Source organism: Danio rerio, chromosome 3 (assembly GCF_052040795.2).
Source record: "Danio rerio strain M-AB ecotype USA chromosome 3, GRCz13ab, whole genome shotgun sequence".
Taxonomy (NCBI): domain Eukaryota; kingdom Metazoa; phylum Chordata; class Actinopteri; order Cypriniformes; family Danionidae; genus Danio; species Danio rerio.
In genome coordinates, this window is record NC_141023.1 from 4526240 (window position 1) to 4553777 (window position 27538).

At 36.7% G+C, this 27538-nt stretch overlaps 2 protein-coding genes and 1 long non-coding RNA gene across 4 annotated transcripts in view; 1 reads left to right on the plus strand and 2 right to left on the minus strand.

Moving 5' to 3' along the window:
* Positions 1-27538, minus strand: part of engl (endoglin, like) — a 449904-nt gene that overhangs the window by 169125 nt on the left and 253241 nt on the right. The window lies entirely within an intron of this gene.
* LOC147845440 (uncharacterized) lies at positions 7085-10861 on the plus strand. Its single transcript, XR_015480325.1, has 3 exons — positions 7085-7189; positions 8464-9734; positions 9835-10861. It is a non-coding gene; the product is annotated as an uncharacterized LOC147845440 (long non-coding RNA).
* Positions 16981-24671, minus strand: LOC147845441 (uncharacterized). Its single transcript, XM_087243705.1, has 3 exons — positions 24620-24671; positions 18535-18602; positions 16981-18443 (listed from the first exon to the last, which is right to left on the minus strand). The coding sequence occupies exon 3, from the start codon at positions 18346-18348 to the stop codon at positions 17116-17118; it is 1233 nt and encodes a 410-aa protein (XP_087099831.1). The 5' UTR covers positions 18349-18443; positions 18535-18602; positions 24620-24671; the 3' UTR covers positions 16981-17115.

Genomic DNA, 27538 nt, shown 5'->3' on the forward strand with positions numbered 1-27538 from the left:
ATAACATTTTCTTACTATCTAATGAAGCAAAGCTCTCTCAGAACTTCTATTTCTAGTTTTATAAAGAGTTGTATACCATTTTTTACCTTTAAGGAAAGTATATATTCATATAGGATATAATTTTTCATATAAGCTGGGCTTTTTATCTAGGCAACCAAATATTTTTACCTACAGTAGTCAGCATTTAAAGTGGATCAAAACCTTTTATCAAAGTTGTCCTAAAACTACTGAACAACATCCATTTTTGTCATTAAACTGTTTGAAAAACTTTATCCACTTTAAATGTTAACAACTGTGCATTTAAACAATCCATAAATCTTAATTCACATGAAAATAATTAGTTCTCACCTTTTACTTAAGAGTGTTGTCTGCTATTCAGCAACCCTGGGCGATGTCTGTACAGCTACAGGCAGGTTCAGCTTCTTGGGCCTTGATGTGTTCAGGCTCAGATATTAAGACAGAAATGACTCTGACACTGCATTATATATACGCTTCTGGACACAGAGTTTCTCAGCTGTAGCCTTTTTTGGTCATAAGTCTTGTTTGCTGATGATGGACATAATTAGTTTGTAGCTAAGCAATAATATATATAGCTGCTGAAAAATACCTAGAAGAGACGATCAGTCAAGCTTTTTGTTTTACATGAAATACAACAGAAATTCACAGAAATTTATAAATGTGTCTTCCTGTTTAATCAATGACAGCATGTCCTGTTTCACAACCTGTGTTCAGCCCTCTTTATGTTCAGGGCTTTAACTTCACCAGTCCCAATCTTAAATTTTACACAAATTTCAAATGCACAGGTTGGTTTTTTTTTTTGTTTTTTTTTGTGGTCTAAGTAAATTTGTCAACTGCTTTTATTTAGAGATGACCTCTTTAACAAAAACAAAAACATCTTTCCCTCCTCTATTCACAGTATTTATAATATTCTTTGTCCTTTTCCATTTTATCTGCTTTATAAAAAAAAATATTTGTTTGTGTGTAATGTGTTAGAGCTGGGACTAGTCATACAGTGCATTCGGAAAGTATTGATAACATTTTACTTTTTCCACATGTTTTAATGCTACAGCCTTATTCCAAAACGAATTAAATTAATTGATTTCCTCAACATTCTGCACACAATCCCCCATAATGACAATGTGGAAAAAGAGTTTTTGAAATTGTTGCAAATTTATTACAAATATAAAGCTGTAAGATCACATGTACATCAGTATTCACAGCCTTAGCTCAATACTCTGTTGTTGCACCTTTGGCAGCAATTACAGCCTCAAGTCTTTCTGAATATGATGCCACACGCTCTGCACACCAGTCTTTGGGAATTTTTGCCCATTCCTCCTTGCAGCACCTCTCAAGCTCTATCAGGTTGGATGGGAAGTGACGTTGTACAGCCATTTTCAGATCTCTCCAGAGATGTTCAATAGGATTTAGGTCTGGGCTCTGGCTGGGCCACTCAAGGACATTCACCGAGTTGTTGTGAAGCTGCTCTATTGATATTTTGGTGGTGTGCTTTGGATCATTGTCCTGCTGGAAGATGAACCGTTGCCCCAGTCTGAGGTCAAGAGCACTCTGAAGCAGGTCTTCATTCAGGATGTCTCTGTACATTGCTGCATTCATCTTTCCCTCTATCCTGACTAGTCCTCCAGTTCCTGCTGCTGAAAAACATCCCCACAGCATGATGCTGCCTCCACCATGCTTCACTGTAAGGATGGTGTTAGCCTGCTGATGAGCGCTGCCTGCTTTTCTACAAACGTAACCCCTGATGTTCACTCCAAAGAGTTAAATTTGAGTCTCATCAGAGCAGAGAGTTTAGTTTCTTGTTGTCTGAGAGTCCTTCACATGCCTTTTGGCAAACTCCAGGCGGGGAGTGTCTTCCGTCTGGCCACTCTACCTATTACGCCCCAAGTCTAGGGGAAACAAAAAGGGCATAATAAATAAAGAAAAAACAAATGTGTTAGGGTGGTGGATTTACCCAAACAAAACAAAACTTAAAGCAAAAAAAATTCCCTTCGCTCGACAACCAAACTCACACACTCAGTTGAGAGTATATGGGCTATGAATAGATTTATTATAGAAAAATGTGGTTAATATAAATGAGCATTTCGTCAGGGTGACCACAGGCCAAAATAATAAACAAAAGAATCTATAAAATAAATCCAATAAATTACCTATTATTATTTAAAGAAAAATATAAAAAAGCTTACCTTACTCCCTAACATAAACAAAGTCAAAAGTAATCAAATAAATAAGCAGGCCACCCCTACACGCTCAAACTCTCAAAATATTTTAACGTATGATTGTCATCAATAAAATGTTGGTTGTTGGTCGTCGGCCGGAGGGGTGAGGGAAACCCAGGAGCTCCACTCAAAACACCGAACGCACAGAAATGAGCTCCCCGATCAATGCCGGAAGCTCCTTTTTATACATGCTTTTGCGACCAGCAGCCAATCAGAACAGGGAATCACGCCAGTATGGGTGCCTATGAGACAACAGAAAAACAAGGAGGCGGGACAAAAGAAAAAGACAGAGTACAGTCCGCAATAATAAATAAATAAACTCCAGTCGTAACACTATTTTACAGGCCTGATTGGTGGATTGCTGCACAGATGGTTGTCCTTCTGTAAGGTTCTCCTCTCTACACAGAAGAACTCTGGAGCTCAGACAGAGTGACTATCAGGTTATTGATCACCTCCCTAATTAAGGCCCTTCTCCCCAATCACTTAGCTTATTTGGCCGGCCAGCTCTAGGAAGAGTCCTGGGGCCTCATGTATCAACGCTGCGTACGCACAAAAACTTTGCGTACGCCAGGTTTCACGCTCAGAATCGCTCACGTTTGGATTTACTAACAATGAACTGAACGTGGGAATGTGCGCAGCTTCACGGCAGGTTTCTGGCAGGCGTACGCACATTTTTTGTGCGTGTCTGTTTTATTTCCATTGGCGACTCCTAGAGGCAGTTGTGTTAAATTCCTCTCTACAAAGTGTCTGAGCCTTGCAATGGCAGCTGTATGAGACGGGTTCATATAGTAGGTATGTAAGATTTCCATACCATACATTTGACCAGCTAAACATTAAAGCACAATTTGCAGCGGTCGCCTGTTTTCCCAATGTAATCTGAGCAATCTACTGCATGCACATTACTATAAAGACACTATCTGAAGATGAATTTGCATGCGTGAATCAGAAACATTTCCATTCAATAAATGTGCAAATAAAATATGATGCACAAACTTATTGATGATTCCTACTTGTCTTTCTCGTGATAAATAGTTGGCAAAATCTGATATGTAGCGGGGAAAAAAAGAAGAAAGAGTTCATCAGACGCTGGATTCGAGCCGAGATTATGCTCGAGCGTGTCAGTAGAAGATCACATGCTTCTTATGAGGTGCGCCACTGAGACTGCTAAGGGAACTGCAACATTTTACATCTATAAATCACACTATTTCTTTTCTAATGCACTCAGTGCGATGTTCAGACCCAACTGTGTTAACTGCATCAGCTAAACTCTCCCACTCTATTGTTTCTTTTGTTATTAATTCCGGAGAACAAACTTGCAAATAACACCGCTTTTCTCCGGTCTACCTCCGAAAGCAGCACCTCCAATTCACATTCTGTTCAAAGTTTCTCTTTTTGCTTGATTTTGCCGTTGCTTTTTCATTGGGTTTTGCCATTAGCATAGTCATTAGCATATTCATACGGGGGAGGAGGCAGGGAGGGGTTTTGTGCTCGTGCATGTTGCGTTCAGTTTCACGTTCATTCAGATGTACAAAAGAATATGCGTGAGATTCGGCGTACGCAGTGTTTCATACATCTGAAATTTTTTCTGCGTACGCACATTTACAGCTTTGTGCGTACGCAATGTTTTAGTAAGATTTCCACGCAAGTCTTCGTACATGAGGCCCCAGGTGGTTAAACATCTTCCCCTTATGGATGATGGAGGCCGCTGTGCTCATTGAACTTTCAGAGCAGCAAAAATGTTTCTGTAACCTTCCCCAGCCTTGTGCCTACTGGTCTACGGTCAATTCCTTTGTCTTCATGCTTGGTTTGTGCTTTGGCATGCACTATCAAGCCTGGGAGCCTATATAAACAAGTGTTTGCCTTTTCAGATCATGTCCAATCAGCTGAATTTATCACAGGTGAATGCCAATGAAGCTGCTGAAACATCTCTAGAATGATCAGTGGAAACTGAATGTAGCTGAGCTCAATGTAGAGCTTCATGGCAAGCTCTGTGAATACTGACGTACATGTGATTTTACAGCTTTTATATTTTGAATAAATTTGCAACAATTTCAAAAACTCTTTGTTTACATTGTCATTATGGGGGATTGTGTGCAGAATGTTGAGGAAATTAATGAATTTAATCCATCTTGGAATAAGGCTGTAACATAAAAAAAAAATGTGTAAAAAGTGAAGCGATATCAATACTTTCCGGATGCACTGTAAAATAGTGCTCTGTAAATCTTTCTGAAGCAAAAACCAGATGAAATGCAAACTACACATTTGAATAAGCTTTAATCAAGGCTGGCATGATCTCCATTTAAAGACATTCTCCCAGAAAAGAATAAATAAATACAAGAGTTTAGTTGAGTCTCCTTTATTTCTGTAGCACTTTATACGAAATAGACTGTCATAACTACACAAATAACACAGTTTCATTTTGTCATGTCTGACAATATATTCAATAAATCAGGCAAGAGAGCAGAATAGAGAACAGGAAATGATACATACATTTTTCATGTCATGGCATGGTCACTATTACATTTAATTTCATTGGTTTTTCCTTTGTCAGTGATAAATATTATGTTATATTTGTTTGACTATGTGGACTCAAATCATGAGGTTATATACATAATATATAGAGCACAGCATCATTAAGTACACCGCATTTAGAAAATGAACATTTTCCTCTTTCTCAGTGAATATAGTGTCATGACATTTAGTTGATGTGTGTGGATCTGTGCTGCCCTCTGGTGTTCCCTTTGTGTGTTTTTGCTTTTGATTGAAGGAAGACGGCTTCTGGAGGAAACTTGATGATGGATTCGATTGGTTCTCATCTCAACATACCCTGAATAATGACTTATGACTTGTGTTATGCATTAGCTTTGGGGGCCCTTATGTTCCTCCAGCGTATTTCTCTGTTTTGCCCACCATTGAACACTATGCCAGAGAGAGATTGAAATATGTTTGGGGTGTACAGATACATTTAAAAGGGTGATTAATATTGTGATTTTTGTTTTGATTTTCTCCTGTCATTTCTTGTTTCAATTTGTAAGTTTATTCTTGCTCATTCGTTTTTACTCATAATGTTAAGGGTTGTGGATAACACAATACACACTTGTAATAATATAAAACACCCCTGTAAATAATTATGTGAAGAGAAGTAGAGGGATTGACGCCACATTGTTTTTTTGTTGTTGTTTTTTTGTACGTTTGTTATTGTTTTGGGAAAAAGGGAGTTAGATAAGTAATTGCTGTACTTTATTTATTTATTATTATTATTTTCTTTAAGTAAGACAGTTGGTAAATATATATATTTTTGTTAGTTATTTTTGGCCCGGTCTTCCCCTGAAGATACATAATTATTGGCCCCCCTTTGAATTGTTTTCTTTTTTTAATATTTCCAAAATGATGTTTAACAGAGCAAGGAAATTTTCACACAAAATTTTGTGATAATATTTTTTCTTCTGGAGAAAGTCTTATTTGTTTTATTTCGGCTAGATTAAAAGCAGTTTTTAATTTTTTAAACACCATTTCAAGCTAAATATTATTGGCCCCTTTAAGTTAAACCTTTTTTAAACCTGTGCCTACAGAACAAACCATCATTATACAATAATTAACCTAGTTAAGCCTTTAGATGTTACTTAAAGCTGTATAGAAGTGTCAGTAATAAAAAGTAAAGTAAAAAAAGTAATAATTCTGACTTCAACTGTATATCCTTATCTCATGTAATAAACAAAGCTTGTTAAATTCAGATTTTCTCTGGTATTGGCTCTCTTTTCTTTTCTTTTCTTTTCTGTTGTGATCGTAACATTAGGCTGTGTATTTTGGTGCATTTAAACAAAACAGGTTTATCAAACTGATGTATTTATTAAAATAATATTTTAGCCACCAAACATCTTTAGAAATTGAAAAATAAAACAATTTAATTCAAGCAAAATATTGCAAAGAACAAATATTTTTTGCTTCTCTTGATTTTTCCTCTTTTAAAAAAATATTATTTAATATTTTTCTATAACATAAATGTGGCTGTACTAGTTTTTGGACTGTTATCATAAGTTATCTTGTTAGATGAGCTCCAGATTTGGCTTTAGTGCTGACTAATCTAATGTACATGCACAAATATAATATTGTAGAGCTTCCTATTAAAAACATGAGTTAAAAAGAGAGATTTGTAAAGGGTGTACTTATATATGCTGAGCACTGCATACATATAAAATGGTTACATACATCAGTGCCTAATCATCCAACAATAGCACTTGTTTTTTAAAACAAACAAACAAACAAACAAACAAGCACAAATCTAATAAACAAAGAGACTCACAGCATCTACAGATTGTTAGACACGTGATTTTCTGTATTTTAGAGTGAGTCTTGCTTGATAAAAGTCTGCATATGAATAAATGTAAATAAAAAATGAATAAACGTACAAGAATAAGTGTAAGTGAATAAATGTAAATGATTAAAATGTAAAAGTAAGAAATGTAGACATTCGTCTAGACTTTTGTTCTCTTAATATAACATACACACATACATATGTCTTATGATGCACAACTATAGGTTTAGCAATAGCCAAAAGTAAAACCTGTTGACTTTTCTTATGACAAAAGTCGTTTGAATATTAAGTAAAGATCAGGTTCTGTGAAGAAATTTAGCAAAATTCACTGTAAATATATGGAAGCTCAAATTGTGAAGTGAGCCGCCTCGTCAGTGATGGCTTTACCCATTGTAACAGAATGAAATTTCTGTCACGTTTTTTTAATCCTTAGAATAATGGAAATAAAAAATGCTGTTTAAATGGAACTACAGGGCACTAGAGGGCGCTGGTCAAACACCTGGAATGTATAATAGGTGAGTGGGTGAATGAAGAAGTAGATTTAGTTGTGGTAGAGGGAAGACGTGGTTCCTTGGAGCTGCTTCAAACTGTTTGTATAGTGAAGTCCTAGAAGTGAACCCTTGCGTTTAAAGCTCAGCCTGTGAGTATGCTTACATTCTTTCTTCTTTCAATATGTTTGAAATTCTTATGTTTGTTTTTGGTGTTTTTTTTAATTTTGTTAGAGGGACTTCCTTATTGTCTTGATTACTGAATGTTTGGAAAGTTTTATTGGTATGCTGTCTAAATAAGATTTGATGTTTTGGATAGCATCATTAAGTTTCATTCATGCATTATCTGCAAGTCTGCAAAAGTAGACCAACATATTTCAACGCACTCAATGTTTTTTTTCTACTCCGAAACGGTGACCATTTTCTTAATATATATTTTCTATGCTTAACTAAAGGAAAAGATCATCATCCAGCAGCTAAGACATTTTTGTTTTGTTTTGTTGTGTTTTGAGAGAAGTTTCAAAGATATTGGGCATTTCTTAACTTTATTTTGGGTACATTATTCTTTATTTCAACATATTTTCCATCTAAGAATATATATATATATATATATATATATATATATATATATATATATATATATATATATATATATATATATATAGAACAAATATGTGCTGGTGTTGGTATTTCACTTTAAATCCTAGTGGTCAACCTTTTTAACGTGACTACTTTGAGTAAAGTAATGAAAAGTTACACAATTCTCAAAATTGGTCCTCTGCTTTTCAACCCATCTCAATGCATACATAAATTTTGAGCACACAGACACACACAGCTAAATTTGATTAAATCTATATTCGGTCTTCTCAATATTTAGATTTTTTTTTTTAAACCACAGATTGTGGGTTTTCCAATATCTCAACTATCTTAGCCAAACATTGTCAAAAATGAACATTAATGACTTATTTTGTGAATCACGTAACTTTAATCTAGACCTGTGAGAAACATTCTGTCTGTAAAACATAACTGTTAAGCCTGCATGAAAGAAACGAGTTACAAATACGATTGATGCCAACTATCGAGCACTTGGAGGACAACACATACACCTAATAGACTTGAACATAGACACACAGACATCACCTATATACTGGATAACTGCAAGTTAACTATACTTATATATAACTGTTAAAAGCTATCAGTTACTAGTTAAAGTTATGATAGCTAATATCCTTAACTTTTCTAATTTTGATTGTAATGCAGTAATGTGCACCTTTTAAAGCTGATTTGAAACAGTAATTATTGTGAGCAGCGCTATACTAATAAACATGATTTGAATTAGTTAATCAAATATTGGTTCTCGGTTATGAACCATTAGTGAATTTACTGCAGACTCACTCTAATAATCTTCCTCTCGTTTCCCCCACAGATGATCAGATCATCCAAACACCCTCATGAGAGACGAACAAACAAATAATCCTGCTTCAGTCGTAAGATTTAAAGTGATTTACTGCACTGTTGGATTATTATTATTATTATTATTATTGGAGTTTTCAGGGATGCTCATTCTGACTTCAATGTGAACACTATGTAATGCGTCTCCATTACCTTCTTCTGTCCATTTCACACTCCTGATCTCATCTGTGTACACCGGAGCAGGATTTACAAAGATTTTGCCAATGATGTCCTTAATGTCCTCAATGTTTTCCTCAGTGCGCTCAATGTTCATAATGTTCATAGTGTTCCCAGTAGTTTCGTTCTCATTAATGTTCTCAATGTTCCTATTGTTCTCATCTTTTTCATTCTTATTAATGTTCTCAATGTGAATTCTGTATTTTTGTTTTAGAAAGTCATGCAGTTCTTCGTTACTCATCTTCCAATCTTTAAGATCATGTTTTACTTTAGTTTTGTCATTATAAACCAGATAGCACATGGGCTCTTGTACTGTCCCATCATTATTTTCCTCAACGATCACTTTATAGAAGTAATCTGGCACTGCTTGCCCTTGTTCTGTTTTGTTTACATACCGTGAATTTAGTATTATTGTTCCAGTGTAAACGTGGACGTTTTTTTGGTCATTTACTTTTTTACGACACATATTCTCCAAATATTTCCATGTGCGTCTATTTAATACAGAGTCCTGTGGTGAAATGTTGATGAGCTTATAAGTGTCTATATAGGCTTCTTTACACCACCTGTGATTGGCCGCTGCAGCAAGATGACCACGATCATAGTTTAGGATTCTCCTACATTCGTGAAAGTCATGATTTCCCTTAACATTCATAGCTAAAGTCTTCTTGTTCAGTATCTCAAACACCCATTCAGCATTTCTGGTGTTTTCATTGTATGACGAGACATAAGACTTTTTTTTTATTATTATTGTTCCTGAAGGATATCCATCAGTTAATTTATACTTTGAATGGACTGTTTCAGCATTCTCAGTGTGGGCTTCACTACCAAACAGTTCTGAGAGTGGGATCTTAATGCCAATGGTTGAAGGATTTTCAGATCTATTACGTTTTTTACGGTTCTCACTAAAACTCAAATTGCTCTGAGATGAATTGTTTGATCGTCCGGAAAGCAAAGTGCCTTGTGGCTGCTCATTTTTCTTATTAGATCTTGAATCATTTTTGTTAGCATTGCTCTGAGATGATCTGTTTGAGTTGTTAGCTTTACTGGATGCTGGATTGTCTTGTGGCTGCTCATGCTTAGCAGAGCTCGACTGGATCGGTTTAGCTTTGCTCTGAGATGATCTGCTTGAACTGTCAGGTAGACTGACTGACGAAATGCCTTCTGACAGCTCATCTTCCAAACTGTTTGTACTAAGAGGTGGACAGACTACCACATTGCTCTGAGATGAATTGTCTGGTCTATCAGATGCATCGGACTTCAAAATGACAGGTGGTTGCTCTACAGTTTCACTTTTGGCCAATATAGACTCTGCTTCTATTCTTACATGTTCCACATAATCCTGAATTTCCATTATCTGAAACGTTATCACACAAGCCCACTGTTTTACTTTGGGATCATGTTTTTCTTCCATTATCTCTAAAGCTTGAAAAATTTTATCACATGGCCAAGTTTTAATGTCATAGGTCTCTTCAATCTCATTTTTAACTTTTAACCACAGATCCCTGTTAAAGTAAAATAACAAACACTCAGCCATGTCGTCTAAATAGTCATCAGGAGTATGTGAGACTGACGCCATCTTGATGAAATCTGGACACAAAGTTCAGCAACAGAAAGAGCTCTTGTGTGTGTGAATTTTTTTTTTTTTTTTTTTTCACTTCGCCGAGGTCTTCAAGGATCTTCTCATCCACTAGCCTAAAATGTGCACAAGGAAAGAAAAAACAACTTGAAGTCAAATGTCTCATTCATTCAGGATGATAACTGATTGAGAAGTGAGGTAAAAATGGACTCACCAGAACAGACTAAAGGTCAGATGAACACACACGTCTGCTGTGATGACTTCACACCAGCTTTTGCTCTCCTACACACACACATTTTATTAATGCATTTCTACTTGGAAACTGTATCTTACATTGCAACTGGCAGGACAATTTAGTTCTTACTCATCACAAATCAGACAAAATCTATAAACAAATCCGAGTATAACCAAGAACTATGTATAAATCCTGGTGGTTCCTACAGAACATCATATTTATTAGAGTTAAACATATGTCTCCTTAAACATTTAGAGAAAATGATCCTCAAGTTGACTCCAACAGGAAATACCTTAAGTCTCTAGAAACTACCCGTGAGCATTAAAGATCACGCACAGCAATTATACATATGAAAAGCATCAGAAATGTTATTGACGTTCAGTCAATGACATTAAACCAGCTCTTACAGCATTCTTTCTATTCAATGAAGCGCTTATAGAATTTAAAGGGCCAGTTCACACGGAACTGAAATTTCTGGTATCATTTACTCTTCCTTCACTTGTTCAAAACCTGCTTGACCTTTTTCCTTCTGTTAAATTTTCCTAAGAATGCTGGCAAGCTGTAACCCTTGACTTGCATGGTATGTGTATTTCCTGCTATGGTAGTCAAGTCACTAATAATGGTTATTACAATGCATCAAAGCAGGTTAACATAAATGCAGAAAAGATAAAAAAAAAAAATTTAACAAAATGAAATTTCACGTTTTGGAACATTCCAGCATAATATTCGATGGTTTCTAACATTCTTCAAAATATTTTCTTTTGTGTTGAAGAGAAGCAGAGCAAGTTTGGAAACACATGAGGAAGAGTAAATAGTGTGTAAATGTACATTTTTTGGGTCAACTATGCCATTAAAGATGTTGTTTTGGGAGATTTATAGAGTGTTTTTGTAAAAGAGTGTTTATAGACTCTAGCAAAGCTCAGATTTTTTTTTGCTCCAAATAATAAGATTAGTTTAAATAAAATAGTTAAGTTCAGTATTTATCATGTTATAACTGTAAGTATAATACTGTATCTTAAACCCTGATGTTTACTTATTTTTATCTATAAACCCTTATAATAATTATCTATCATTTGCTGCAATAAACACAAATTTCATATCTTTGTGTTTCTCTGCCATGATGGATTAAGGCAGTTCTGAAGGCAAAAGTGGTCCTGGTGTAGCAGTTGATTCTGTTCCCCTCTGGAATTCCAGTTCCCCATCAGCGAAGTGTATGCGCTAACAGAGTCTGCAGACGCAACCCCGACACAACTGGGTGTACGGAAAACGAAAATGGACAATGCTTTCATGTCTTGCAATGCCAAAGTAGCGTAATAAGATTAATCTAACACTCCCGTTATGTATTTTCTGTGGTTCATGTTTGTATACTTGGCTTCTTTCTAATTTCTGAGTTTATGCACCCTAGTTTAATACTGCGCGTAGGCCTGGAGTTATGTTGGTCCTTTTCATTTTCAAGTTCGAAAAAAATACGTACTTTTAGAACCACTTTGCTTTCCGTACACCCAGTTGTGTTTAGGTGTGTCTGCATTTATATATATATATATATATATATATATATATATATATATATATATATATATATATTTATATTTCATTCATTTATTTTATTTTCGGCTTAGTCCCATATTCATCTCAGCTGAGCTTAATATTGTAATTTAATACTTTTAAAAGTAACTTTTTCCAACAATGTCCGGGCAACCAGATCATCTACCCACATCTCCACAATACATAAAGCTCCAATTAACATGAAATGTAATTAGTTCTTACCTTTTAATTCAGAGTATAGCCCAATAATCAGCGACCCTGGGCGATGTCAGCTACAGGCAGGTTCGGCTTCTTAGGGCTCGATGAGAGTAAAGTGTTCAGGCTCAGATAAATGGTTAGTCAGACAGAAATTACTCTGATGCTTTGCTATATATACTCTTCTGAATGGCATGAATGCATATTTTGGACATGAGTCCAGTTTAGCTTTTGCTTCCTGATGATAAAAAAACAAACACATACCTGTGGCAGTGTGGGTGACGTGGCATATAATTGTAAGTCATGATAACAAATGAGAGCATGTCCTGTCTTTAGATATTTCAGGTTGGTATTTAAGGCTTACCTTTTGTGCTACACCAACCTGTGGTGCAACTTTATCCTCGTTCAGCAAGAACAGGTTTTGCTTTCATTGTTCTATTATTAAACATTTCCAAGAAAAAGTGAACATCAGACCATTTATCAGTGGCAATTATAAAAGCATTAAATTCGATAGAGCAACGTTGCCCAAATTCGGTCATGTAGGGTCCATGTGTCCTGCAGAGTTCAGCTCCAACCACAATTAGACACGCCTGAACTAGATAATCAAGCTCATAGCCTGCATTTTAGTGCACTTTATTTATACCCTTCACTTGATAACTTCCCTCCGTCTCGTTGACAGATGTCTTCAGTGAGTATGTTTACATGGACACCAATACTCTGATTTTACTATTAAGACAATACTCTAAGAGTCTACCATGTAAGCTGAGATTTTTGATGACCCTAATCTGACTAAAGTCATAATCAAAATCAAATTAAGACGTGGAGAATTCCTATTGTACAGCATTATTCCTATTTCCGAAAGTGCAGTAGACGTGTAAACACCTTAAACTATTAGCCATGTAGGACTTGTGACAGGATAAGCCATACACACATGGCTGTTTGACACTGTATTATCAGCACCTACTGAGATAGTACAGGACCACAGACACACACACATACACATCTCCAAGTCCACACCCTTTATCACCCAACACAACTTTACAAACGCTGTCAGGAAAGTGCAGACATTATCTTTCCACTCGGTGTGTGTGGTATCAAACTCCATTAAAAACAAAGACATCTCTAGAGCCTATTTAAGGAGGCTCTAAAGCAGGCCTGTTTCTGCTTAGAATAAAGTGTAAAGATGCTGCTGCATTAAACAGTTTGTGCAAATTACATATTTTTTTTTGCAACTTCAGGTTTGGTGTCTGTGCCGTCTTTGCTGTGTAACGATGCCTCAACTCTCTCCCAGTCCTCATATAAATGCTCAAAAAAACATGTGGCTCAGAGTTTGTCATGAGGGTGTGAATGAAATGTTCCTGAGTGAAAATGAAACTTGAACTGCAGTTAAAGTTGGAAAAATTAGAAATGAAAAACCCAAAATTACATGAAACTCCAGAGGAAACGTTGGATTGTATGGAGACGCAATGAAGTTAATCAAATTATGTGCTGTAACATGTAAAACAGGATCATGAAAGAAACATTGTAAAAGCGGCTTAAATAAACGCCTTAATCAAATTATTGTTTTATTCAGATTAAATCAAATCACTTGAATACTGATGTCTATATGTAAATCCAGTCATTGACTACGTTCCACTAGTGCCCACTACTGGTGGAGCATGTGAATGAGTTCACACTGAATGCCCCAAACACTTGATTTTTTTTAACTTTTTTTTAAAATTAAAATTAACTTTAAAAAAACTCACTGCATTGAGTGAAAAATACAATAACTAAAGTTATAAAAATCTTTACAAAGCCTCGATCATTAGGAAAAAAGATTATCACCAGCTTTAAGTAACGTATTCATCATCAAGTCACATGATGACAAGCTGAGAAGTGGCAGGATACTGGAAAGCGTCTCTGGATAACTACTATTAATTGGAACATTTAATATATTTGTGCTTCGCAATCTTACCCGATTCCCAGAGATGGGATGCAGCTGGAAGGCCATCCGCTGCGTAAAACAATATGCTGGATAAGTTAGCGGTTCATTCCTCTGTGATGACCCCAGATTAATAAAGAGAATCGGCCGAAAAGGAAATGAATAAATGAATCTTAACCGCATTTTGACAAATAACTTTTTTTAAACTAGAAGTAAATGACAATCGACATTATGGCAACTTCCAAGCAACAAATCCACACGAGACAAGACCACGAGAATCAGAATCAGTTGCAGTTGCAGAGGTGCAATGGAAGTCAATAATTTTGGTGACAGAGCTTCTACAGTGCAACAGAATAACAGAGACAATACAAAAAAAAGATAATAAATATATTTTAAAAATAGAAGTAGTGAATGCAGATATTCAAATTGACAAGTGTACAGCTATATACAATGTTATATGTGCAGCTGTTAAGTGCAAATTAGTGTATGTGTTGTTTAATAAGTGTATATGTGTATGAAAAGTGTACAGCAAGTAGTAATGTTGGTTCCACAATTATTATCATCAAGTGTTCATGAGATGGATTGCCTGAGGGAAGAAACTGTTTCTGTGTCGGGCTGTTCTGGTGTGCAGTGCTCTGTAGCGTCAACCAGTAGGTAACAGGAGCATCTCTACAGTTGTAGACATGCAATGGAAGTCAGTAGTGGATAGGAGAATTTAAGCCAAGCGGAGCATTTCTACAGTTGTAGAGGTGCAATGGAAGTCAGCGGTGCAGAGTATTTAAGCTAGGTGGGGCATCTCTGCAGCTGAAGAGGTGCAATGGAAGTCAGCGGTGCAGAGTATTTAAGCTAGGATCTTAAGCTAGGACTTAAGCTAGGTTATTTATAATCCATGAATAAATAACATTACGTTAGGAATCTTAATGTGAATAAAATCATAAGCATATCTGGCTCCATTTATTCACAAAGTCAGAGTACATTCTTAACCTGTCAAGAGAGAGGGTGGGACCATCTCAAGTTTTTTTTTAGAGCTCTTTGGATGGAGATGCGTCTCTGTTCAGCTATTGGCTTAAAGGAGTGTTAAACAAAAGTGCAAAAGGCCGGTGGCCTATTTGTTGACCAAAATCACTAGTGTTATGACTGGAGACGCTACTGAACACACTCCAGCGAGTAGTTTGGATGATAACAGTGCATTCCATGGATGCGCATCAACATATAAATTTGTTGTGGAGTGATGTTTTACGGATTGGATTGCCTGGACCTTTGCAGTCGAAACACTTCATGCTATTAGAATGATCTGTGGACAGGCGGGAGGCTTGAGAGGTGAGTTCCTTTGGTAGAAATCATTCTATTCACGTTAGTCTCATCTTTCAAAGATTTCTGAAAGGTTTAGTCTTTGTTGGAGAGTGTTTTTTTTTTTTGTGAGACTTTCCTTTGAAGCGTGCTATGTACGTTACCGCGGGTGCACCGCTAGGAGGGCAATGAGATTTCGGCTTCTTTGCAATGGCTTGTATCACCGGCATCTTGAGAGTTTAGGCAGAGCTCGCACACAGTGATCGAGTTTTGACTGTGATCTTACTGGAGAATTGGGTTGAATACACAGCGGATGCGTTTTGTGTGAGGCACTTTGAAGTAGAAGGTTTTATGTTGTTGGAGTTATATTTGGAGATGCAGCGTTAGTTGTTGTTTTTGAAGCAGTACTTGTTATAGCAGTAGCAGCTGATGCGGAGCAGAGCAGTCTTCAACATGAAGATGGCTGTTATATGGAACTTAGGGTATTTATAGAGGCTTAGGAATCGTCTGATTGGTGAATCATAAATTGAATAATGCGGGACCCGCTGCAAGCAATCATAAGCATGTGATCCTCTCGAAATTAATTTATAAATAAACTTCACGAAGTACAAGAGTTTATTTAGTGAAGTCAGCTTTATTTCTATAGCACTTTATACAGTGTAGGCTCAAAGGACAATAATAAAAAGCCAGAGAACAGTAGTTCATTTTTGTCTGACAATATATTCAATAAATCATCCAGAGAGAAGAATAGAGGATATAGGAAATGATAGATACACACATTTCATATTTCAAGGCATGATCACTTTTCTTTAAATGTTAATTCTGTATTTGGTTACAGAAGAGAAAAAGAGAAAGTTTTTTTATTTGTTGAATACGAGAAATCAAATCAAACCATGAGGTTATATAGAGAACTATCTAATTCTCCAACAACAGCACTGCTGAATTTCAATAAAATCTTTGTTGGTTCTTTGTTCTTTTGTAAAATAAACTGAATGTTAAACTAACCAAGACTCGTCACAGGATCTACATATTGTTGCTCTTCTGATGGTTTAAAGAGCTACTCTTAGTGAGTCGCGTTAGATAAAAGCCACTTGAATAAATGACAAAAACGTAAATAAATGTAAATTAATAATGTGTAATAAATGTGAATGAATGAATGAACGTAAATGAACAAATGTAAATTAACTAACACAAATAAATGAAAATGAATGAGCATGAGTGAACAAATATTAATAAATGTAAATGAATGAACAAGAATAGATGTCATTTTAAAAGTAAATCTATAAACATGAATCGATGTAAATGGATGAAGTGAATAAATGTAAATGAATTAGCATAAGTGAATAAACATAAATAAATGAAGTGAATTAATGTAAGTAAATAAATGTTAATGAATAAAGGTAAAATTTATTAATGTAGATTAAATGATTAAATGCAGATGACTAAACTCCTTTATTATAACACACACACACACACACACACACACACACACATATTAACTTTGGTCTAGATATATGGGGAAAATTCTGTCCCGAAATTATTTCTGTTTAAACCTGTATGAAATGAAAATTTATTATTCTTTCTCAAACACACCAAAACATTTTCCAAGCACACCAGTCAATAAAAAACCTTTTCTTCAGGCTCAACAGGATCTTTCTGTCATTTTCTGCTCTTGATCACATCATTATTATTCGGGGATAGTTATTCTGACTTTTATTTTAGCACTGCATGATTCTCCCTCTCCATCTTCTCCTGTCCACGTCACACTCCTGATCTCATCTTTGACCTTGTGAACATCCCATACGCAGAACTTCAGATTAGAGATGCTCTCGATATCCTTAACAAACTTCCTGCACTTTGTTTCCACAAATTTAGCCATTGGTTTCGCTTTCCTTAATTTATCTTTAGTATCATCCTTTAATATAGTTGAGTTATTGGTAATCAGATATCCGATTGGCGGTAATATTGTGCCGTCATGATTTTCCTGAACAATCACTTTAAAGAAGGAATGAGGCACTGCTTTCTGCAAGCTACTGCTTGTTTGGTTTACATATTGTGGATCTGATATTACTGGTCCAGTGTAGATGTGGATGTTACAGTTTTGGTCTTTTGCTTTAGCGCGGCAGCTTTCCTCCAAAACAGTCATCATGCTATTATTCAACTTGGCACTCTGTGGTGAAATGTTGCTGAACAAAAAAGTCTCATTATAGGCTTCCTGACACCAACCGTGATTGCCCGCTGCAGCAAGATGACCTTGAGTGTAGCCTGCGACTTTACTATAGTCACTTAATTGACGTTTAACATGTTTCTTTTTGGCTAAAGTGTCCTTGTTTAATATCTCATACACCCATTCAGCATTCTTGGTGTTTTCATTGTATGACATGACGTACGTTTTTTTTCTCCTTATTTCTCTTCTTGAAGGGCATCCATCTATTAATTTATAGGCAGATGGGATGGTTTCAGTTTGTTCAGAGGTGGCTTCCCTACCAATCAGCTCAGAGAGAGGGATCTTAATGCCAATAACTTGAACACGCCCATCTAGTGACTTTTTTTTACTTTCAGGTTCTGAGTCTTTTGTAGCTGTTAAAATGCCATGTTTAGTTTTCGCTTCTGTTTCATGTTCATCGTTATCAATCATTTTCATCTCCTGGAATGTTATCACATACGCCCATTGGATTCTTTTGTAATCTATTTCCATTACCTGTGTTTCTTCCCATGCTCGTCTAATGTCATCATCTGTCCAGAAATGTTCATCATCTGTTGTAATGCCACATGTCTTTTCAATCTCATTTATAACTGTAACAAACCAATGAAATCTGTTCTCAAATGATAACAAACACTCAACCATGGCGTCTAAAGAGTCCTCGGCTGAGTATGAATCACTCTTGGTTGGCAATGGCATGCTTGAGACTAACGCCATCTTGATGAAATCTGGACACAAAGTTGAGGAACAGAGTCTTGTGTGATTTTAGTTTTACTTCTCTGAGGTCTTCAAGGATCTTCTCATCCACCAGACTAAAACAATGTGCGCAAGAACAGAAAAAAACATTATTCTCTTTCATTCAGGATGGTAACTGATTGAAAAGTGGGTTAAAGATGGACTCACATGAACAGACTGCAGGTCAGATGAACACACACGACTGCTGTGCTGATTTTACACCAAATTTTGCTCTTCTGCAAACACACAAAAGTATTATAAACTCAAACTCTTCCTGTTAAATCGTTCTATTCAAAAAGGAAAGCACTTTCGGATATTAAATATCATCTTGTTTTGAGAGTTTTTTCTGTTTAGTCCCTTTATTAATCAGGGGTCGCCACAGCAGAATGAACCTGCAACTTATCCAGCTTATGTTTTACGCAGCGGATGGCCTTCCAGCTGCAAGCCATCACTGGGAAACATCCATACACACTCATACAGTACGGACAATTTAGTTTACCCAATTCCCCTATAGCACATGTGTTTGAACTGTGGGGGAAACCGGAGCACCCTGAGGAAACCCATGCCAACACAGGGAGACCATGCAAACTCCACACAGAAATGCCAACTGACCCAGCCAAGGCTCGAACTAGCAACCTTCTTGCTGTGAGGGAATTGTGTTACCCAAAGCGCAATTGTGTCGCCCCTAGGAGAATAATAGTGGTAATAATCACATATTCTGATGTCTTCTGTAGCACAATGCTAAAATGTATCAACTTGAGTATTATATAGTGTGCTTTATTGTATCATAACTGCAGAATATAGAAACACTGTATCTGTAAGGAAGGCTCATGCCCAATTCACATGTGGTGTCAGCGTCAACGCTTCCCATTCACTTTGAATGGATGACGTCAGGCGTTTTCAAGCGCAGACGGAAGGGTCAGCCAATCAGAACGCTGTATGCAAATACACCAGCTAGACAGTGGCCTATTGCTGACTGAATTTTATTGGCTATGACGATTACTACAACCCCAACTTCAGACACGCTTTCAGTCAAGCGTTGACGCCAAAGCCCTGTGTGAATAGGGCGTCAGAGGGCTGGGGATCCACACGCAGTTTTATTAACAGGCTGGCAGCAAACAATCGGAGTCCAAAAGGCAGACTAAGGTTGGGGCAGGCGGCTAACAAACACAAGTAAATAAAAAAAAAGGAAAGAGTGACATACCAGGGACACCTCTCAGTAATAATCATCTGGGGCCTCATGTATCAACGCTGCGTACGCACAAAAACTTTGCGTACGCCCGGTTTCACGCTCAGAATCGCTCACGTTTGGATTTACTAATGATGAACTGAACGTGGGAATGTGCGCAGCTTCACGGCAGCTTTATGGCTGGCATACGCACATTTTTTGTGCGTGTCTGTTTTATTTCCATTGGCGACTCCTAGAGGCAGTTGTGTTAAATTCCTCTCTACAAAGTGTGTGAGCCCTGCAATGGCAGCTGTATGAGACGGGTTCATCTAGTAGGTATATGAAGTTTCCATACCATACAGTTGACCAGCTAAACATTAAAGCACAATTTGCAGCGGTCGCCTGTTTTCCCAATGTAATCTGAGCGATCTACCGCACGCACATTGCTATAAAGACACTATCTGAAGATGAATTTGCATGCGTGAATCAGAAACATTTCCATTCAATAAATGTGCAAATAAAAAATGATGCACAGACTTATTAATGATTCCTACTTGTCTTTCTCGTGATAAATAGTGGGCAAAATCTGATATGCAGTGGGGGAAAAAAAGGAAAATGAGTTCATCAGACACTGGATTCAAACCGAGTTCATGCTCTAACGTGTCAATCCATGTTGACTTGCGTTCTACGAGCTGCACCACTGAGATTGTTAAGGGAACTGCAATATTTTACACATATAAATCTCACTATTTCCTGTTTACTACACTCAGTGCGATGTTCAGACCCAACTGTGTTAACCGCATCAGCTAAACTCTCCCACTCTATTGTTTCTTTTGTTATTAATTACGGAGCACAAACTTGCAAATAACACCGCTTTTCTCCGGTTTACCTCCGAAAGGAGCACTTCCAATTCACATTCTGTTCAAAGTTTCTCTTTTTGCTTGCTTTTGCCCAGGGCCGGCCCAAGCCTTCAGGGGGCCCTAAGCAGGATTTTATTTGGGCCCCCTTGGTGCAAACAATATGACAAATTACGGTCAATCCTTGATAATTCGCACACTATAAATTTAAAACACAATATCAGTTTTATTCGCTGTAGCTGTGTTGCTTACATCATAAAATATGTTTTAAGACAATTCTAAATATTATTCTGCAGAAACAACTTCCTATTGATCCAACTTTTTATATGACTACTAGCCACAAATCTAAATAATTAGACACAAAACATTAATATGGGCTGGCAGAAACAAAAGCAGCTGGAAGTAGCCAATAACATACTGATTTTTATTATTATTCAAGACGCTGCCAAACAGTCAAACATAGTGATAATAAAGATACTTTTTTTACATTGGATATAAATGTTAACACTGAAAAAAAAATCATATTGTATTTTGTAGGTCAAATAACTTAAAACATCTATTTAAATTAAAATAAAATTAAATCAGGAAGCATTTTTCTAGACATACTCGCAAATCAATCAAATTACTAAATATGTACAAAAATTGTTCAGTTTTCAGAAATAATTCTAAATTAAATGAATTTTATTGTAAAACAAATTAATCTGCCAATGAGATAAGTAAAATAATATTATTTAAAACCTAAAACAATATTTTTATTTACCCTAATTGGCAGATTATTGAGCTTTTTTTAATGAAAAATTCACATTATTTTGACTAAAAATCCTTTTTTTTTTTTTTTTTTTTTTTTATAATCGCCACGTTCATTAAAAAAAGCATTTTGCTGCTGTTCCGGGCACTGCTGCTTCAATCACGATATCAATGATTCTGCGATATATTGATAGATCACAAGAAAACCAGCCACAATATATCACAATTTTGGTGAATGAAGGGGGAAAATTCATCAAAAATCTATGATGAATTTCTTTTATAAACACGCATTTATAGAATTGCAACAATGTAAAACAAGTGAACATCTGTCAAACAAGCTTAAAAATGCTCATGTGCAGAGAGCAGTTTATGACTGAAGAGAGCACATCTCTATCACAGCAGCAGAATCTCAATTTAGTGGAACATGCATTTAAGAAAAAAACTGCCAAAATAGTAATTTATAGCGTTCTGTAAACAAAATACTTATTACAACTTGACCAACTCATTTTATGTAAACATGGAACATTTTATGCTTAGACCTGGTTTATTTTTAATAAAAAATATGTATTCCCACTATTTTTTCAACTGATCAGAATGCTCTGAGAGGTGAGCACAAACTCCTCTGAGCACGTATGTTTTCAGCAGTGGAGAACATTAGTTATTTATTTACTCATCTATTTAAGTTTTTTAATTCCCCTAATATTTTTTTTTTGCCAAAATACCATCTACAAGACTTTGACAAGGTCTGTAAGAGTCAAATAAACGCAAGGCCCTTCTAATTATATGTTCATGTCCAATTGATATCTTTATATATTTTGGCGGAGTTAAAAAGTTTGAGCATATAGGAAGTTGCACTGGCCGGGGGCACGCGCAAGCGATTGCAAAGTGAAAGCGTGTCTGTTAGAAAGAAACTAGTCTGAAACACAAATACATTGGCCCAGCTTGGATAGAAGAAAGTTTCTGTATGCCTGAGATTTTCACCATTGCAATAGCTCATCTGTCTGTCAGTTGTTTACATGACGCTGATGTATGTCCCATGATCCGCCGACCGCTGTTACGGGAAGCGCCACCTGGTGGCGGCTGAGTGTGCTGTAGCTAAAGCGGTTATCTGCTGCAGTCAGTGTGGAAAACTGATTAATCATTTCAGATCTTTTGTAAATTTAGGTAAATATCTTGGCACCTGAGTATGTATCGTGGTCAGAAATAACACTATAAATGAGCATATATTTTGTCCCACCACTAATCCACAACTCAACAAACTAAAACGAAAATCACACAATAATTTCAAGCACTCTTGGGGGCCCCCTGGTGGCAAAGGGGCCCTAAACAGCCGCTTAGTTCGCTTATGCCTTGGGCCAGCTCTGCTTTTGCCATTGATTTTTCCTTTGGTTTTGCCAAAGAGTCATTAGCATATTCATAAGGGGGAGGAGGCAGGGAGGGGTTTTGTGCTCGTGCATGTTGCGCTCAGTTTCACGTTAATTCTGATGTACAAAAAAATATGCGTGAGATTCGGCGTACGCAGTGTTTCATACATCTGAATTTTTTTCAGTTTTAGTTTAGTTTAGTTTAGTTTTTCAACGTTTTAGTATGATTTCCACGCAAGTCTTCATACATGAGGCCCCAGGGCAAGTCAGCGAGCGTCTCACTCATTACAGTATTTCACTGTATTTGTCTATAGTACTCGATTTCTAATATTACACATGATTTTACTAAAACAACGCTAAATATTCAAAAAGCATTGACAAAAACCTAAAGCAAAGCTTTATTAAGGTTTTTGAAGTCGTTTCTTCAAATTACAGTAAATCAGTGAAACATTATTTCCCTTTAAATTATGTTTTCATTGTCAATATACTGTAAAAGGTCATTTGTTAATCAGTGTTCCTTTCCTCACTTTCAAAACCGCTGTTTTGTGTTGTGTGTTTGACCAACCAGGATGTGTACTAACACTTGATTGATTTAACACTCCCAATCTTTTGCTCATTTTGATTGCTTCAGTTATTTTCTTTTCTTTTTTTATTAAATTTCTTTCATTTTTTACTTCACAACAAAATGCTTTCATCCTCTAACATAATCACTTTGTAATTTAGTTTCTTTCCTTTGTAAAAAGGTTTCTAAAATGTAGTTTTTAGTATATATGTATGGTAATATATTAGTAAACATAGAACCGTTTTGATTAAATCCTCCAAAAATTATTGGCTATATTCACTGAGAAATGAATAAAAAATATACATTTTCAAAAAGGGGGTGTAGTCATTTATGCTGAGCAATGTATATGTATATATGTTTGAACAGTAAAACATTAATTGATGGCCATGATACAGGAATTAATGCTTAGTAAAATATCAATGTTAAAGTAAAAAGCAAATTATTATTAAAAATTACCGCAACAGAACTTTTGTGTTTTATGTGTGTGTATTGATCTAAACCTTATAATAAACAACGTAAGCAGGGTTGATTATTCAATTTATAAGAACTTTAATCATTTTGAATACCGCTGGTAAAACTACTACTCTATAAGGCTATATAAGGCTTTAATATAATCCTTTTTTTTAAGTTTGTGGGGTTTAATCCATGGCTTAACAAAACCCACATTTACTTTAGTCTATATGATTAACAAATTTCAATTTAGTCATATTATACTTACCTATACTATAACATACAGTGCACATCATAAATATTATGTATCTAATTCTCAGTGAATATAGGCAATGTATTTTCAAGAGTTCACACTTAGCTGATGATTGATTATAAAGCTTGTTCGGCATGCTGTCCCGGGAGAGAGCCCTGAGCTCATAAGATCCTCGAGCCTTGGGCTCCCTCCCGTTTGCAAGGCGAGAGGGGAGTTTGAGCTCAAGAAGATCTGGGGAACTCCCCTGTGTAGTAGCTAATGAACAGATAGTGATTGCACTTAAGAGATAACTACTGACTAGGAGCATGTCTATGGTGCCGATTTGGATTAGTCAATTAAATTAAGTTGCATGTTTTTGCATGTTTTTTTTTTTAACTTTTATTTAATATTGGGGACTGTTATCATAAGTTATTGTGTTAGATATGCTTGAGATTTGGCTTTAGTACTGACTAATCTAATGTACATGCACAAATATAATATTTTATAGCTTCCTATAAAAAAATATTAATTTAAAAGGGAGATTTGTCAAGGGTGTACTTATTTATGCTGTTTATAGTACCGTAAAAAAAAAAAAACGTAAAAACAAAAGTCTTTACAATCGAGTAAACAACAGTTTATAGCACAGAACTTAGTTTCAACTCACCTCAATTTAGTTTAACAATGAATTTTTAAGAGCCATATTTATTGTTTATTTAGATAAATAAAACATCAAATGATTTAACTTTAATGTCCGTATAATTTATTGATGTAGAAAGACACACTAGGACAGTTATTTGTATGAATCCTCCAAATCCCCCATTCCAAAACATTTCTAACATACATTTATGTTGTAAAAAGAAATGAAAGATTTACCTTTGATTGTTGAAACTTTCAGGCATGGATCTCCTGATGGTCTGAGTGTGGCACGGAGTGAGAATCGAGTTCATATATATATGGCAAGTAGAAAATAGTGCCACGTTGAAACTTTGCACACATGGCAACGTCACAGTAGAAACCATTCATAGCAGTGGTACCACATCTCTGCCCCATCTCTCCCCTCCAATTGGTGCCACGCCACGTATTAAATTTTGTTTTGCGTCTGCTTCAATACACTGTCTGTCTCACCAGTTACATAACTGCTTAAAAAAAAAAAAAAATCAGGACAAGGATCATTGAGTTGATGCATTTAATGCAATTATTAAGTAATACAAAATGCATAGTAATTAATCACATTTTCTCAACTAGCAGATATATATATTTATTAGTATTTATTTATTATTATATATATATAATAGTGCAGAAGTGTCAATATGACAAATGACACTCAATTTAAGCCATAGGTCTCAAACTCAATTTCTGGAGGGCTGCAGCTTGGCACAATTTTGCTCCAACCCTAATGCTGTGTTCACACCAGACATGGAACTCACGTCAAACGCGATTGATTTACATGTTAAGTCAATGCAAACGCACGAATAGACATCCTGCGGTTTGATACACGCGAATGGCGCAGCACAAATGACGCGAATGGCGCGGTGCCAATGGCGCAGCGCGAATTGAGCGTTTTGCGCGAGTTTAAAAGTCTGAACTTCAACGGACATTCGCACAGCATTAACCAATCAGTAGCTTGCTCTTGTGTGGGCGTGATTGTGACGTAGAACCTGTTGATGGTGTCCCGGGGGGAATCCTCCAGCCGACACAGACAAAAAGTTCATCAAACCTGGCTGGGCTCAGTCAGAAGCAACACTGAAAGCCTCCATCATCCAGGTTCAGTTTCTAAAGAAGTTTATAAACTCACAGGGCTGGATGCACCTCTGAAAGGATCTAGTGGACTCAGACACGGCCCTAAACGTATCGACGCTGTTTTTCAGTCTCCATAAAGCACATTAACACAGTTATTTTCATAATAAAATCCATGTTAGCCATTTAGCTATGAAGCTAAATCACCAGGCAGACAGAAGCCCTGCCCATCACTCGAATCCGCGCCTGTTCTGAAGTCAATTTGACACGCGAATGAAGCGGGGTTTGACGCGTGAATGAAGCGGGGTTTGACGTGCAAAAGAAACGAGTAAACTCAAATGTTCACGTGGCCATTTATGCGCGAATACTGCTATATATCCGCGCGTTCCGCGTCTAGTGTGAACGCAGCATAACACAGCTAATCTAGTGGTGTCTAGTAGTCTTGAACACCGTGATTAGTTGGTTCAGCTGTGTTTGATTAAGGTTGGAGCAAAACTGTGCTGTGCTGCAGCTCTCCAGGAATTGAGTTTAATGCCTATGATTTAAGCGATGGTAGTTTTTATAAACGAACCACAACCAGAAGTAGAAAAATGGTCTGTATTCCTGTCACAGCCTGGCCAGGTTCTCCCCACTCCCACTCACACACACAAAAAAAAAACTATTCCACCGCAGTCAGCAAGATCCCTCTCACCTGACTACTAATCACCCCGCACCTACACGTCATCACCCCAGCCCCATAAATTGTTTCTCAATTCCAAGAACGCAGAGAACGGACTTGCGTTCTTGTGGAGAACGGTCTTACCAGGTGTCCTCGGAAGAACGAACTCAGGAGACCGCGAGGGCAGAGAACGCGTCCTTTGAGAAACGGGATGGTGCATTCTTCCTGATGGTCACATGACCTTCACGCGTTTTAAATGGAAATTATTTAAACATTACAGCACTCGTACAACAATTTATTGTTTTTCACTTTTCAAAATATATACTTTGCATAAAAACATTATAAATATACTCTGCACAATATAAATAAAACAGATTTTAATACGAATTTCAGCAAACAAACACCCTTAATGTGTTTATTCCTTTATTAAGATGTTCGTGTTAATGTTTACTTTCACCGTTTCATTTAGGGAAACTCCTGAGGTAAATAAGTGATATCTCTAAACTTTAATAATAAATCTAAATAAAATTCTGCGCTTCCCACCTCCAGTCGCAATGACTTCTGGGACTTCCAGAGCGAGCTCGGTGCTCAAGTCTGCATCGACACATCCGGGAAGTTTCACGCGTCCTCCGTACTTGCGGTCTTGAGTACTGGAACTTAACTTAGGCAGCTGATTATGATGTTGCACGAGAACACGAGGACGCAAGACCGCTGAAGAACTTTTCTTCAGTTTATTGAGAAACACCCTCTGCTTCACTCAGTCTCATCAAATCGAGAAGGACAAGCTTTCATGTCAGTGAAACCTTGCATTATTAGTTATACTTACCTGTCTGTTACAGTTTGTCTAGTGTCTGCGTCTCTCCTCCTTCCTAGTGTGATTCCCTCCTGGTTGTGTGTTTTTCGATTACCTCCAAGACCAGATCTCCACCTTCAGTCCCCGCTTCTATTCCATCATGGACCCACTGCTCATCTACGCAAGAGAAAGACTTTACCTGTTGCTATAATCCTGTTCTATCTATTTACAATAAACTGTTCTTCATACTAGCAGTTCTGGTCTCAGTCCCCATTCTGTGACAATTCCATCAGCTGCAAAATTGGATTACGTCGTCATCAGGTGAAAGCCTGTTGGCTGATTTTATCAGTGGCTAAATTATGACATCAAATCGACGTATTGTAATGTGTTTTTATATAGCGCATTTATTGTGTATGGCCACAAACCCAAAGCGCTTCACAATCATTTTTTACCTCTTTTTAGTCTCTTCACACCACCACCAGTGTGCAGCATCCACTTGGATGATGCGATGGCAGCTACAGGACAACGGCGCCAGTGCGCTCACCACACACCAGCTATAGGTTGAGTGAAGAGACAGTGATGGAGCTAATTCAATGGAAGGGGA

Excerpts from the sequence above, each read along its gene's own strand:
- LOC147845441 (XM_087243705.1), bottom strand. The coding sequence starts at position 18,348 with ATGGCGTTAGTCTCAAGCATGCCATTGCCAACCAAGAGTGATTCATAC.